Here is a 15,616-nt window from a genome sequence, read left to right as displayed (position 1 = left end):
GGACATAAAGGGGATTGCCGGGTAAATTTCTAAAATGTGGAAATATGTTATTATTAACTTTATTTGTGTAGATATCGGAACCGGATGTAGTTTGAGGCCTAGATTTCGTAGAGATGCACCACTGTGATTTTTTTTAGGTTTTTGGATAGATTCTGAGAACGAGACCTGTTACTCTTTTTGAGGGGCATATTTTGATCCCTTGCTCCTCTTTGTTTCGAAAAGTACTAATTGAGCCATTTCGTTTGATACTCCACATGGCCACATTTTGTGAAAAAAAATTTGCTACCTCCATTCACATGTATGGGACCCCCCCTCCCCTTAAACTTAATATAAAATGTTGCCACTTGCTGCATGTAAAGCGAACAATAGATCACATACTCCCAACAACAACAATTTTCGTTACAATCGGTTTAGCCGTTTCCGAATAAATCGAGTGTGACAGACGGACAGACATCGACTCGATTCCAATAAGGTTTTGTTTTACACACACTCAGCGCAGAGTAGAGCATTGGAAGCCCCAATTCCAGAAATATAGTCAGGAAATATGAAATGCAGTTAAGCAAGAACGGTGTGCACTGAGGAGGGAGGTAATGGCATAGACGAAATGACACTTGCACAGAAAATAATATCCGATGACGAGCAATATTGAGGGGAGTGGTACTTTAAGCGTTCTGTGGAGTATATTTGATAGCTCCGCTGAAGACAGGCTATTTTGACTGGTGAAAATTCAACAATGTTCGTTTCGAAGACAGGCATGCAGTCAACCGATTTTAATAAATTTCTACATTACATTTTAAAAAGTTTCTCAATTTAGCTTGTGTCAACTAGTTCAATCGTACGTTTTCATATTCATTTCGCTGAGAACATGGAACCTTTAGTCTCACGATAATAATTGTTTTTTTCTCCCGTTTTCTTTAGTATTCTATGTGGATCATAAAAAATTGAGTTTCCTAAGAGAAATAAATTCGAAAAGAAATGCTCCCATCACTTTAACTGCAAATATGACTCAAACATTCTATTGAGTTCCACTGAACTATCGGGAGAGTTACTTTCCAATCGAGGAAGGGGAGAATAAATCAGAGAAAATAACAGCTCAGACTCCCACGCATAGTCTTGAAGTTCAGAAAAAAACATGTAGGACTTTAAGGTTGGTGGAGCAATATAAACATTTTTGCAAATCTATTCCTGCGAGTTTTCCATAACAACCAGTTGTACGTCCATCGTGATATCAGTATTCTGCCCACTAAAGCCAGGAAAATTGGAGTAATCCCTTATTTATAGTACCTGAAAGCGTTATCACTGCTGCGGTACAATGAAGGCAGGAACATTGCCTTCCTTGATCTATTTTTAATTGAGAGTGCAAATTATCTATCTAAATATATACGCGGAAATATCCATTGAAAATAATTCCAAAACATACACAAATATATATTATATAAAAGGTGGAAGGAGGGAAATTTCCCTATCCACCTTTGTAATTAATGTGAGGAAGCAATTTGAGGTGATTATTTTCGACACCAGACACAGTACGTTAGATCAGTAAATACACATATTTATGTACGTACAAAGCATCACGAAAGCCTTAACACTTCAGTGTAAGGTTAGGGGAGACAAATGTATGTATGTGCATAGATACGTACTATTAGGTCGCGCTATACTACACTTCGACTTGGATCTGAAGAGCATCTCACCATCGGCGGTAGTGTGTATTGATGTAGGTAACTATATATGAGTTCGTCTGCGCACACGTTCGCGCCAAAACAAACGAAATTCACCAATATGACGCCCAACCACAACCTCTCCATTCCCACAGAATCATTACAATTGCAGCTGCATGAAGGCCAACTTGTGCCTCATGATGCAACCTGTGGGTAAGTAGTCATGATCCCTTGCTGTTGATTTTATTTACTTTCTTGTTCGTCCTTAGGAGAGAATCGAAGGCATTTCCACCAGTGCATGATAGAGTTTATCACGGCTAATTTTCGCTTATCCAAATGGCATTGGATATCAACTTGGAATGATTTCCACATAGAATTTCGCTGCCCCTCATTCGAACTTCTATCCCCAAAGGAACTCAAGGAAGAATTCGAGACCAGGCTGCTCCCTAAAATCTTCACATATGAATTATCCCACGAACAGCGTAGTAAGCTGGAGTCCCTGAACACATACCAAGTGTGCGGACCTAAATTGATCCGCATGCCAGACGGGTATTCTGCGCCTCCAGTTACCACAGGCGTCAAGCAAGTTATTGGATCGAAATTGCAAGAGAATGTTGACTTCACAACGCCAGATTCTGAAATGGTAAGCATTACCCCTTATGCGCATACATACATATACAATCATTTGTCCGCAGTTATAATAATTTCAAATCAAATATTTTCGGGGTCAGATACTTAGTGTTGTCCAAACTTCAAGAGTAGTTTCCAGATATCATTAGAATGTTTGCTTGTATATTTAAGTGGTTAATTGTTTGCCTAACTTACGTTTCTAATGACACATTGGCTTCGGCTGTTAATTGCTGGCTTCATGTTTCTAGACAACCACTCTTGCTCTAAGTTGCCTTCATCAAACGCAGTATAACATATACATAAATGTTAGATACCATTCTCCTTTTCCACAAAAAAATTCACAAGCGTCATCAACCAAACCAAATCTTATGCAGATAACATAAAGCAAGTCGAAAAACCAGAAGCCGGACGTGTCAGGTGTGAGAGGATCTGTATATTTCTTATATCCTGTCCACTCAAGCGAGCATTAATACCTAGCACGTAATGTGTGTATGTATTATGTCAGAATACAAATTGATGATTATAGTCTACATTATATTATAATTCTCGGATAAACTTTATTTGAACAAATATCGGTATGAAGGGTATTTCGGGACCTAGGCACCGTATAGTGGCAACTTTATGATTTTTTCAGATTTGTCGGTTATGTAGGCTCTAAGTCTGTGAAAACAATAAGGGCTGAAAATTGCCCTCGCATTCCTCGCTTGAAAGCTTTGAAACGTACCAATCGACACCTTTCCGTGAGCGTTCACAGTTCCCACCTTTCCACCGAATTTGGTACCAATCGATATAACCGTTTCTGAGCAGAATGCGTGAGACGGACAGTAAACCGACTTTAATAAAAAACGCCTAAACTCAAGGAGGAGCTAGCTTAGTGGTAGGTAATGACATCCAGACTCCTCTATTACCTCTATTACCAATGTTTCAGTCCCCTGGTACCCAAAATCAGGACTCTTCTGTTCAGTGGGCCACTTTTCACCAGCAACTGGTTGCATCTCCACATTAACTGGCTTAATCTTTTTTTTCAGGCCTTGCCCCGTTCAGAAGCGGGGTCGACTCGTCTTGGTCGGTTGCGTCATTTGGTTCTGTCAAAGGCCTGATCTATTAGGTTGTTGCACATGAAATGGCCGATTTGGTACTAAAATTTGAAACAATTGTAAAGCTTACAAAAATTTATTTAATTAATCAAAATAGGTGTCACTCGATTCAAAACACTTCTCCCAGCGAGAATGAAGTGCATGTATGCCAGTTTCCTAGAAGTCCAATTTTCGGGTGTTGATAAACTCGTCGAAGGAAATTTTGATTACCTCTTCATTCCTAAATTATTTTTCCGTCAAAAAATGATCCAAATGCTTAAAAAAGTGGTAGTCGATTGGCGAAGGTCCGGTGAATATGGTGGTGAGTCTCATACTGCAATTCGTTCAACTTTTGAGCCGTTGTTCTGGATACATAGGGTCATGCATTGTCGTGAAGGAGTATCACCCCATCTCTATTGACTAATCTCGGCCATTGAATACTGTGCAGTTATCGTTTCTCTAGGTGGCAAAAAATAATAGTGGATAACTCCAGCTGTAGACCACCAACCAGGCACCATTACCTTCTTCGGATGGAGGCTTGGTTTCGGCATATGCTTCGGTGGCTCATCAGCATCTAGCCATTGTGCTAATCGGTGACGATTGTCGTATAATATATATGTGCAAAAAGGGATCGCTTATGTTGCGGGAGAGTAAAGAATTGCAAAGTTCCATTCGAAGCACCATGTTTTGCTCCGTAAGGGCATGCGGAACCCATTTGTCGAGCAAGTTGTTGCAAATGCCGGGAAACTGTCGAATAGTGTACGCCCAGCTTCTCTGTAATATCTCTCACAGACTGACGTGTGTCGGATTCGACTAGCAAACGCAGCTCGTCGTTGTCAATCGATGGTCCTGGATGTCCACGTGGCTCACTGTGAAGGTTTAGGTCGCCTGATCGGAATTCTTCAAACCACCGCCGTGTGGTTCGTTCGCTTACCGTATCAGCTCCAAATGCGCTGTTCCTGGTCACCTCCGCTGCTTTATGACCGAATTTAAACTCGTACAGAAAAGATACATTCTTGGCTCTTTTGCATCCTTTTTTCTTTTTATTCACTGTTATCACAACGATGGTCAAAACTGAAATGACTCCTTGATTAAACGTAGGAGTATTTATACTTCATTATCCGACACCAACAGCGCCAACTAGTGGTGGTTTGATACAACAAAGTCGCAAATAACTTCACTTGATTGCCAAATCGGCCATTTCATGTGCAACAACCTAATAGATGCAGTCGCGAGGCTTTCAAATCACTATCCATCGTTGTTTCGGCCGGCCTTTTGGCCATTTCCAATCGATTTCGAAACTCAGGGCAATCTTGGCTAGTGAATTCTCGGTACTGCGAATTATGTGATATCTCTGTTGCAATCTTTCCACAATTCTTGCAACCCCATATCGATTCCAGATATCCTCATTTCGGATGTGTTCATGGCGTATTACAGCTCTGGTCCAACGCCACATTTTCGTCTCCGTTACCGCTAGATCCTGTCCATGATTTTTTATAGTTATAACGAACGACACAATTCAGTTCATTAATACGCAGATCAGAATACCATCACATCATTTCCATAAAGTAGTGTATAGTGCGTTGAACCTTGGGTGTCTCGTATGACAGTGACAAGGGGAATGGTAAGAAGGCGTTGACAGAGACACGAAGCGGTTTTGATATACGTGCCACACTTGGAACTTACTTTGGAACCCGGTCAAACGCCTTGTCTAGATCTAGAACTGCGATGTAAAGAGGGTGATGCTGCTCAGAGTTTTTCCCCAATAGTAACGTCGCAGCGAGCATTGCACCAGTAAACCTGCAGTTCTTGACAAACCCGGCATAAAATGCTGCTGCTATTTAATACTGAGGACGCTAGTTCATGGTGCGACTCCACCATCTATATCGCAAGCAGCTGTTGGCAATGATCATTCTGGGCCACCAGTTGATGCATGCATACATCGAGTTGAACTTTATTATGGATGTGTACATCCAGTGAATTCTTGTTGGTGGAAAGTGTTACCTATCGCAATCATATAGCACCAAAGCAATTTGCAGAATTTCTGATATTGTTCCTAGATATGATGCTTCTACGTTAGTTTGAAATTGAGTGCTTGACTGATTGTACCAGTTAGATTTCCACACTTTTAATCTGGGTAGTATGTGACATTCCTGGTGAACACTTACTTCTGTCTTCGTAGCGTTCACCATGATTCCGTTACGGAGGCATCAATTGGAGATTGTCGCGAAAATATATTCAAGCGGGCACGTACTATGTTCGTAAACTTACAGATAATTATTATAGCCAGCTCGTCCCCAAAAGCTGGCACAAACACTTTCGTAACGTCTAGAAACTATAGCAAGGTGCCCATTACCAGGAACCATAACAGAGGAGAGAGACCAGTCCTGTGACCAGTCCCAGGTCATCCTACCTCAATTAATCATATGTGGATCTGTCTCTACTCCAGCATGTGAACAATCCAACTATTTAAGGGCGGATCGATTCCGTGCTGTGCTGCGATACAGACTGTCTCAATTGAGGCGTTCCATTTCGCAAATCGCTTTCTCAATTTTCACCGTGAGTTAATGGACAATCGTGACCATAAATTTGCTTTCCTGATGTACATGTTGTCTATCGTGAAGTCGCCACCTACGAATGTATGTATCCCTTATGGGTCGATCTGCTAGGCTTTTCAGCCATTTTAGTAGAAAGAGTGCTTGACTAACTGCATCCACGTAACTGGGTGTCCATGGTTTGGGAATAAAGATCTCTTTCTTATCACGACAGGTTATTGGAATAGATTCTACTATTAGGTTGTTGCAAATGAAATGGCCGTTTTTATACTAAAATTTGAAACAACTGTAAAACTTACAACAATTTTTTCATTTAATCAAAAAAGGTGCCAGTCGATTCAAAACACTTCTCCCAGCGAGATTCAAGAGCATTTATGCCAGTTTCGTAGAAGTCCAATTTTCAGGGGTTGACAAACTCATTGAAGGAAATTTTGATGACCTCTTCTTTCCTCAATTGTTATTGCGCCAAAAAATTATCGAAATACTTAAAAAGTGGCAGTCGGTTGGCAAAAAGTCCGGTGAATATGGTGGATAAGGCAGAGTCTCATACTGCAATTCGTTCAACTTTTGAACCGTTGTTCTAGAAACATGACGTCGTGCATTGTCGTGAAGGAGTATCACACCATTTCTGTTGACGAATCTCGGCCGTTGAATACTCAATTTTTGGTGCATTTTCTCGAGTTGGGCACAGTATTTCTGTGCATTTATCGTTTCTCCAAGTGCCAAAAAATAATTGTGGATAACCCCAGCTGTAGACCACCAAACAGGCACCAATACCTTCTTCGGATGGAGGCTCGGTTTCGCCATATGCTTCGGTGGCTCATCAGCATCTAGCCATTGTGCTGATCGGAAACGATGATCGTATAATATCCACTTTTCATCACATGTCACTATTCTGTGCCAGAAGGCATCGCTTCTGTTGGGGGAGAGTAAAGAACTGAAAATTTCCATTCGAAGCGCCATGTTTTGGTCCGTAAGGGCATACGGTGCCCATTTGTCGAGCTTTTCACCTTTCCAAGTTGTTGCAAATGCCGGGAAACTGTCGAATAGTGTACACCCAGTTTCTCAGGAATGTCTCTCACAGACTGCCGTGTGCTGGATTCGACTAGCAAACGCAGCTCGTCCTTGTCAATCCTTGGTCCTGGATGTCCACGTGGCCCATTTTGAAGCTTTACGTCCTGTGACCGAAATGGAACCACCGCCGTGGGGATCGTTCGCTTACCGTATCAGCTCCAAATGCGCTGTTAATGTTTTTGGTCGCTTCCGCTGCTTTATGACCGAGTTTGAACTCATACAGAAAAATTATACGTTCTTGGCTCTTTTCCATCCTTATTTTCCTTTCTATTCCCTGTTATCCCAGCAATGGTCAAAACTGAAATGACTCCTTGATTAAGTGGAGGAGTATTGATACTCCAATATTCAACACCAACAGTGCCAATTGGTGGTGGATAGATACACCAAAATCGCAATTAACTTCAGTTGATTGCCAAAACGGTCATTTCATATGCAACAACCTAATGTTTAAAAGTAGGGAATCCATTCCTTGGAGCTGGAATGTAGCCATCGAATCCCAAAAGCTTATCTCTACTGAAATACTTAAGTTCTCTTTTTACTCGCTCAAGTGATATTATTTTACATGCCAAAGTTCAGTCTCTCGGTTGAGAGCTGTATGTGTAGATCGATCCTGAGCTGAGATTTTGGATGCTGCCTGGGAAGTGTACTTCAAGCTAATAGCTGGCCATTTCTTCGACGCTTTCTGTGTACCTCTCGTCCTATAAGCGTAGGCTATCCAACCGCTGGCTATGTTTTTTAATAAGTATACCCTTCAACTGTTTTTGTTTAGTTAATCTTTTCTGAAAACGCTAATTTCGCTTCCAGGCTCCTTACTTCCGCAGCAAATTACATTTTGCGCCGCCCTTGGCCGGCAACTTCCCATTCACTAGAGTTAACGATACTTTTGATGACCGTCCAGGGTTCATTAATGTTGGGGTTGTTGGGTATCAAATGAAAGGTCTCGATTAGTAGGTGTTAGTTTTGAGATCTGTTAGAGAGACGGTGTATGGGAGGGGTGGAAAGTGATGATTTCTTTAGCGGACCCATTCTCAGAAACTATCCAACCGAAAAAATCAGAAAAAATTCATGAAGCTGCTTCTATATAATGTCTAGGCCTCAAAATACTCTCCACATCAATATCTGCCCGAATTAGGTTAATAATAGTATATTACCATATTTTTGGGGAACTTGAGTAAAAACCCTCCTTAAGTTTATCTCCAAGTTATAAAAGTTGGTAGTAGTATAAAATATAATATGAAGCACATTATCCCCAAGTTTGATCAAAATCATACTATTACTTACAAAGTTACAGTAGCTCAAAGTTGACTTTCCCGTGTAAATTTACTGCAACTAAATAGCAATATTACACTAAAGTGACTAGGCTGACGTGCTAAATGCATATACATAACCAGCTACGTACAAATGGGATAGTTCCGCACTAAAATATATTCACAGAAGAAGCAACTAAAGCATTTCATACCTGAAGCCCCGAGCTTCCGATTTCCCGACTTGTTTTACTTTAACAAATCTTAAAAACCACAATGACATTCATTACTTTAATTTAATTATAGTGCGTTATATTAATCTAGTCTGGAATTTAAACTTACATTCTAAACCAAAATTTTTCACCAGTAAGAGCAATTAGAACGCAACTTTATAATATTGAGAGTATTTTTTGCTTAAATTAAAACAAGCCATTTAAACGCCCTCCATTTTTTCCTGGACTCCTTGCCGATCCCTCCGGACCTGCAGCTCCCACAAGAGGTCGTTATCGCCCACTTTGACAAATACTTCTTAATATGATGATGGCACCCGTGCAATGAATTTACGGGGATGCAGAACTTTGACCTTCTATAACTTTGTTAGTAACATTTGGATTTGGAATTTTATTTTAGCAAATATCGGAATGGGATATATTTTGAGGCCTAGATTTTGAAAAAATCCATCATTTTGATTTTTTCAGATTCTTCGGTTGGATAGGTTCTGAGAACGAGGTCTGTTTCATTTCTTTGGCACACATTTTGAGTTCTCACCCCCTTCGTCAGAATTATTTCAGAATTAAAATCATTTTCGAAAAGTACTAATTTATACCTTTCGTTTGATACCCCACATGACCCTGTTCAGTGGAAAAAATCTTGCTCCCCTTTTCGCATATATGGAGAGACCCCTTAATAATAATAATAATCGTTGGCACAACAATCCATATTGGATCAGGGCCTTGAAGTGTGTTAGAGCACTTCATTCAAGAGCGTAACGGTACACTACATTACACTGTAGGAGGCAATGTGGTCAGCATTGCCCTCGCCCGAGATTATTACCTTGATTTAACTCAGATACTCATTCACAGCTGAGTCGACTGGTATCCGACGTCAAATCAGGATACAAATCTCACTGCCGCCAGCGAGATTTGAACCGCGACCTTCCGTACAACAGCCTTGTGCTCTAACCACTCAGCTATTCGGACACCCCTTAAACCCATCAGAAAAAGATACAACTCGTTCCACATGCAGCGATTTACAGACCACATCTTCTGAACCAGTATCGTATTGAGCATTTTTATAGCGGGTTATAATACCTTCAGGCAAATATTTTGGAAAAAGTGAACAGATTGTTGGGTCGGCAAATATCGGTCCTAATCGGTCCATCAAATACTTAGAGGTGGTAATAGACAGGAAGCTCAGCTATAGGCAACACGTACAGTATGTTTACGATAAATCATCCACTGCTAGTATGGCCCTGGCGAGGATGATGCCGAACGTGGGAGGGCCACGGCAGACCTCGAGGTTGCTGATAGCCAGGGTCGTGACCTCAATCATGCTCTATGCGATACCAGTTTGGAGGGGGGCGTTGCAGATGTCAGTTAACACTAACAAACTGAGTGCAGTCTACAGGAAGACAGCCCTGAGGGTATGCTCTGCCTTCAGGACTGTTTCAGATGATGCAGCATTCGTCATCTCTGGAATGATGCCGATTGACATCTTGGCAGATGAGATGGCGAATATATACAATACGAAGCCAATCTTTCCCTTATCGCAGGCGAAAATCACTGAGAGGGAGAGATCCATAAATAGATGGCAAGAGCGGTGAGATCGCCCGGGAAAGGGTCGGTGGACTCACAAGCTCATTCCTGCCATCAAGGAGTGGTTAGAGGGACGACACGGTGAGATTAATTATAATCTCACCCAGTTTCTCACGGGGCATGGAGGATATCGCCAATACCTGCACAGGTTTAAATTGGACACCTCAGACGATTGTCCAAATTGCGATGGAGTCCCAGAGGACCCAGAACATGTATTCTTCCACTGTCTGAAATTTGTGGAAGAAAGGAGGAATTTAGAGGAGACTCTAGAAGAAGTGCTGGTAGCAGAAACTCTGGTGCCGAAAATGGTCGCACATTATGGAAATTGGGATGCGCTCAACTCCATGATCGCATCTATCCAAACCAAACTGCGAAAAGCAGAGGAGAGGAGAAAAGCGCGGTCACATGTGCCGCGTATAGAAGAAAGGTGACTTAGCTAGAATGAGCTGATTCCACCCCGTGATGTAATACCTTATGGTGATTCGGTGGGGCAGGGAGGGAGTCGGGGGTGGTTTTAGTGGGTAAAAATCCCTTTTGAAGATTTCCACCTCCTGAAAAAAAGACGGACAGACAGACACCGACTGGATTCTAATAAGGTTTTGTTTCGAGCATTTTAAGCGCCAATTCCAAAAAATATAGTCGGGGAATATGAAATGCAGTTAAGCAAGAAGGGTGTGCACTGAGGAGGGAGGTAATGGCATAGACGGAATGACACTTGCCCACTTGCCCAGAAAATAACATCCGATGACGAGCAATATTGGGAGGATTGGCACTTAAAGCGTTCTTGCCTGCCCTGTGGGGTATATTTTATGGCTCCGCTGAAGACAGGCTGTTTTGACAGGTTAAAACCCAACAATGTTCGTTTCGATGCTTTCCTCTTTTACAGAGCATGAATCGATTTTAATAAATTTGTACACAAAATTTTAAAAAGTTTCTCAATTTAGCTTGTGTCAACTAGTTCAATCGTGCGTTTTCATATTCATTTCGCTGAGAACATGGAACCTTTAGTCTCACGATAATAATTGTTTTTTTCTCCCGTTTTCTTTAGTATTCTATGTGGATCATAAAAAATTGAGTTTCCCAAGAGAAATAAATTCGAAAAGAAATGCTCCCATCACTTTAACTGCAAATATAACTCAAACATTCTATTGAGTTCCACTGAACTATCGGGAGAGTTACTTTCCAATCGAGGAAGGGGAGAATAAATCAGAGAAAATAACAGCTCAGACTCCCACGCATAGTCTTGAAGTTCAGAAAAAAACATGTAGGACTTTAAGGTTGGTGGAGCAATATAAACATTTTCGCAAATCTATTCCTGCGAGTTTTCCATAACAACCAGTTGTACGTTCATCGCGATATCAGTGTTCTGCCCACTAAAGCCAGGAAAATTGGAGTAATCCCTTATTTATAATACCTGAAAGCGTTATCACTGCTGCGGTACAATGAAGACAGGAACATTGCCTACCTTGTCTTATCTCCTTTGGCAGTACCTACGACCTATTTTGATCGCTGGACTTTTTGCATGTGGCGGGCTTGTTCGTTTGTTCTCAAGATGAGTTTACTATATTCAGAGCATTGGCGTATTTTGCAGCCAATATCCTAATGCCGGGAATATCAGACCGGAGATATCGTGCATAAACGGTTCTTTGATCTAAGCACTGCAGATAGGCCAAATTTGACGGGAAGTTCGTTAAAGCAATAATTATCAGAAGAGTTGGAACGTACCATTATAAATCTTACGCCGAAGACTTTTGGCTACCGAAAACGGACTTTGATTGGTTCCTGAAATGCCTATTTCGAATGAACGGTGAAGTAAGATTATGAGACTCTCGAAAGTACTCCTCCCCCTTTTGCGACTTTATTTTTTGTACTCTTGACCAAGTAGTAGTAGTCGTGAATCCGGTCACGGATTGTGAGGCGCACTATCTTGATCTATGAGTCGATTTCTAATAGGATTCTGACTGGGAGATTCCGCCCAGGCTAAGCAGCATTACAATCGTACACTGCTTTGCCCCAAAGGTTTGTGGATTTCTACAGCTTCCACTGCTTCATCATTAGTGGCACATCATTCGAGCACAGAACTTGTCATAAGGTTAATTGTACGAGCAATAACACTCAGCACTCTGCGATCGGCAGTAAACCTTCCGAATGTGCGTAACAAGGGCAGCGCCGTCATTGGTAGGGTTCGACATTTGTGACTCCCCAAGTTCCACATCTACTACTTATATGATTCGTGGAAGTGGATCGATGAACGGAAGGGATTGATCACTGTGAACAATAGCGAGCGTGACGTGCTCGAGCCCCGATACTGTGAGAAACCCCGAGATACTCAGTGTTGTATGCGTCATGATAAAAGGGATGTTATTGCACTGGCCTGAGAAGCAGAAGTTGCCGCAGATCGTAATGATTTCAGAACCGTGTTCTGCATCACGGAAAAACTTGCACGTGGGCCTATGAAGTAACTAATGGTCGACTCCTCGTTCACTACGATGAGCAGCTGAAGACGCAGTAGGAACACTTTACACGGTTCTCAGATGCATGATATGAATGAAGTTCTGGCATTTTTGGATGAACTGGTAAGCCACTGTAACAAGTGTATACGGGCTGCTCCTTCGAATAGAAAATAAATCAACTCGAAGGGGTGATATTTAAGATTCCGGAAAAGTGCATCTTTGTTGAGCGCGACTATTGGAGGAGTATCTGTGTAGCCCCGGCCTTCGCAAAGATATTAGCTAAAATAACCCCGAAGGCTATTAAGACACACCTCCAAGGATTGTTTGACAGAAAACAGGTTGATTTCCGTTTTAGATCCACCAGCATTGACCAAATCAACATCCTCGGGACTATTTTGTAACAGTCCGCGGAGTTTAAATTTTCGCTTCAGTTGAAATGAAAATTCTGAACAAGGACTCGAGTACCGAAAGAAGTTGGTAAACAATACTTCTTTATGTAACCCTTATGATCTTAAGCTTAGTTGGAAATTTTAAAACTTATTTTTAGTTTTTACTTGAGGTACCATGAAGTAAATATGTAACACACTTTAAATTAATTCAAGTGTTAGAAATTAACTAATTTATGCCGCCTTGACGTAACTGTTTTCCCGGTTTTGTTTTGAAATTTCAGTATAAAAGCAGTCGAGTAGCGATGGCTCTTTTAGGGGCAACTGACTGGGATACGAAAAGAATGCATGTATCTGGAAACATGCCCATCCGAAGATGTCTTTCTTTCATGTTGCAGGACGAGGATGAAAGGCTTCAGGAGTCACTACTTTCCTGGGGTGAAGCCAGCAAGCGATGGAAAGGCGGATACAATATTGCAACACATGCACAGGTCACAGAGGACGTTACCTTCATGGAAAAGGTGCAGAAGAGAGTCCGCAATTACTTCGAAGAACAAATTCAGCGAGCATCAGGAAGAGGTCATAGAGGTTTTGATACATCGTCGCCTGTCTCAACGAATCATCAGAGGTACACTAGACGTTTGGATTTCTCTAATCTGGAATCAACTCCTTTATCATCCGTACGACGCAGTGCCAATTAGAGGCAGATGGAACACAACATTCCAGCAGTTATGTGTCTAAAAGTGATCCAAATTTTAACGTTGCCTGGTATGGATTGTCTATGGCGGTATGAGGCCACTGTTGGATAAAAGTAAAATTTAAAGAAAAACAAAACGTTCCCTTTTTTATTAACTGAAAGATTTTGATTTCAGGAATGGAATTCTTTGATGAAAAAAGTCAAGTTTTGAAAATTGCAATTAAAGCATGAAGCGTAAATTGAATATAAAGGCAAGTTGATTTAGTTCAAAACCTTAAAAGGTTTATTAGAGGATTTAACACAAATGCAACAAGAAAGACACCGACTCGAAACTTTATTTATTATACAAACATAACTTAAAGACGTGGCCAAAAGTAGAAACATCCAAAGGTGAAATCTAGATATTTGGCTATTATTCGACCAATATTTGTTTCACATTAATTTTACTTTTAATAAATATTATTTCTTAAATATAAAACAGATAGTTAAGTCGCGGCGTATGGATTCTTTACGTCTGCATGTTGACACCAAGAGTCAGCGGCAAAAACTCTGCGTGGGACACAAACCGAAATCATTAGCCTAACAGGAGAGACTTGACTGTCGGACAGTAAGAATAGACTGGGTAATGTGTCATCTTAAGGAGCAGTTGGCACTGGGATGGTTCTTTAGATGCCTTGGTTTCAGTAACATCGGGAATGCATGTGCTTGTGCAGATGGCAGGACGAAGTAATGCGGGAGATAAGGAGGGGATACTGTCCACCACGGAGGAGGGTATTAATTATCGGAACATTGTAGGCAGCATATTGCTGCTATGTTCCACCCAACGCTACACTTGCAGAGTATAGTATGAGCATATGCTGAGCGATCTACTTCTGGACGTAAGAAGAGACGACGTCGAAAGTCATAGCTCTTGAATGAGGAAATCAGACAACTAATGTAAGAAGATGTGTTTTGCTCGAAGCGATCACGGAGCTATGTGCACTCTCAGGAGAAGATACACTCACAATCGCAATCTGTATTGCGATCAGAGGCAAAGCGAGCTCGAAAGGGAGGTCTTGCAGAGTGTCGGATGAGTTGCCGAATTGGACGGTGAAAGCGCTCATGAGGCGCATATCCTCTGCGGTGTTCCAGGTTAATATGAATTGGAATAGTATGGCCATAGAAAAATGACCTAGACCTCCAATTGGTTGTAGAAGCATGAGATGCAATTATGTACAAAAGGTGACTGTTCCACGGTAGGTATTCCAACTACTGGTGAAGCATCGAAAGTGCAGGTTTGCGCGCCGCATGTTTCCGGGCAAGGAGGCTTTACGAGAGGCCACTTAGTAGGGAAAAAGGGAGCTGCTTCAAACAATTCTACGAAGATGCCGATATATACCCTTAGGGTGGAGCTTACACATTGGTAATGAAAATACTGCAAGGATCGCCCCTGATGACTTGTCCACCCGTTTTGATAGGGTTTGTTGGCACGTAATATCTTCTCCACCACTAAAACAGCGGAAGGGAAATGGTGGTCCAAATAAATGTGTGCGTGGTACCTCTGGTTACCGACCTTTTCGTCAACACCTTCCGGTGCGCCTAAAAGAAGGAAGTTCTGTTGTCGCAGGAAAAGGCAAAACTCTGCTGGTTTGCAGTGCTCTTTGAAACACATCCGATGAGACAGTGCTCCTGGTAACAGGCATGAACCCAGTCGACATTGGAACGAAAGAAATGAGTGTCCTGCACCATGCCAGAGAGGAACACAGAACGCAACAATGCGGCAAGGTTAGAATCGCATAATCTCTGGCAGGTGGCCCAAGCTTTCGAAGGGCCGGTGAATGCATAGGCGCATTCCCAAGCCTGAAGTGTGGTTTGAGCAGAAACACGGAGAGGCTAAATAAAACGTTACCCAGCTCCTCACGGGACACGGTAGTCACTACAGGCGGTATCTGCACTACTTAGGGATGAATGATTCCCTGAATTATCCTGGAAGAGGTATGCTTGAGGATGCATAGCATGTGATGTTCCACTGCCCGTGGTTCGCGATACA

At 41.8% G+C, this 15,616-nt stretch overlaps 2 protein-coding genes across 7 annotated transcripts in view; one reads left to right on the top strand and one right to left on the bottom strand.

Annotated features, from left to right (window-relative positions):
• The window catches only part of LOC119648666 (acid sphingomyelinase-like phosphodiesterase 3b), a 594,559-nt gene that overhangs the window by 236,338 nt on the left and 342,605 nt on the right, over positions 1-15,616 (bottom strand). The gene's annotated exons all lie outside the window — the stretch shown is intronic.
• Positions 1,799-13,899, top strand: LOC119648667. Its single transcript, XM_038050455.1, has 4 exons — positions 1,799-1,871; positions 1,928-2,301; positions 13,175-13,701; positions 13,763-13,899. The coding sequence occupies exons 1-3, from the start codon at positions 1,835-1,837 to the stop codon at positions 13,589-13,591; spliced, it is 828 nt and encodes a 275-aa protein (XP_037906383.1). The 5' UTR covers positions 1,799-1,834; the 3' UTR covers positions 13,592-13,701; positions 13,763-13,899.

The sequence above is a fragment of the Hermetia illucens genome, chromosome 2 (genome assembly GCF_905115235.1).
Source record: "Hermetia illucens chromosome 2, iHerIll2.2.curated.20191125, whole genome shotgun sequence".
Taxonomy (NCBI): Eukaryota; Metazoa; Arthropoda; class Insecta; order Diptera; family Stratiomyidae; genus Hermetia; species Hermetia illucens.
Note: the sequence above shows the minus strand (reverse complement) of the source record. Positions and strands in the feature narration are given on the sequence as shown.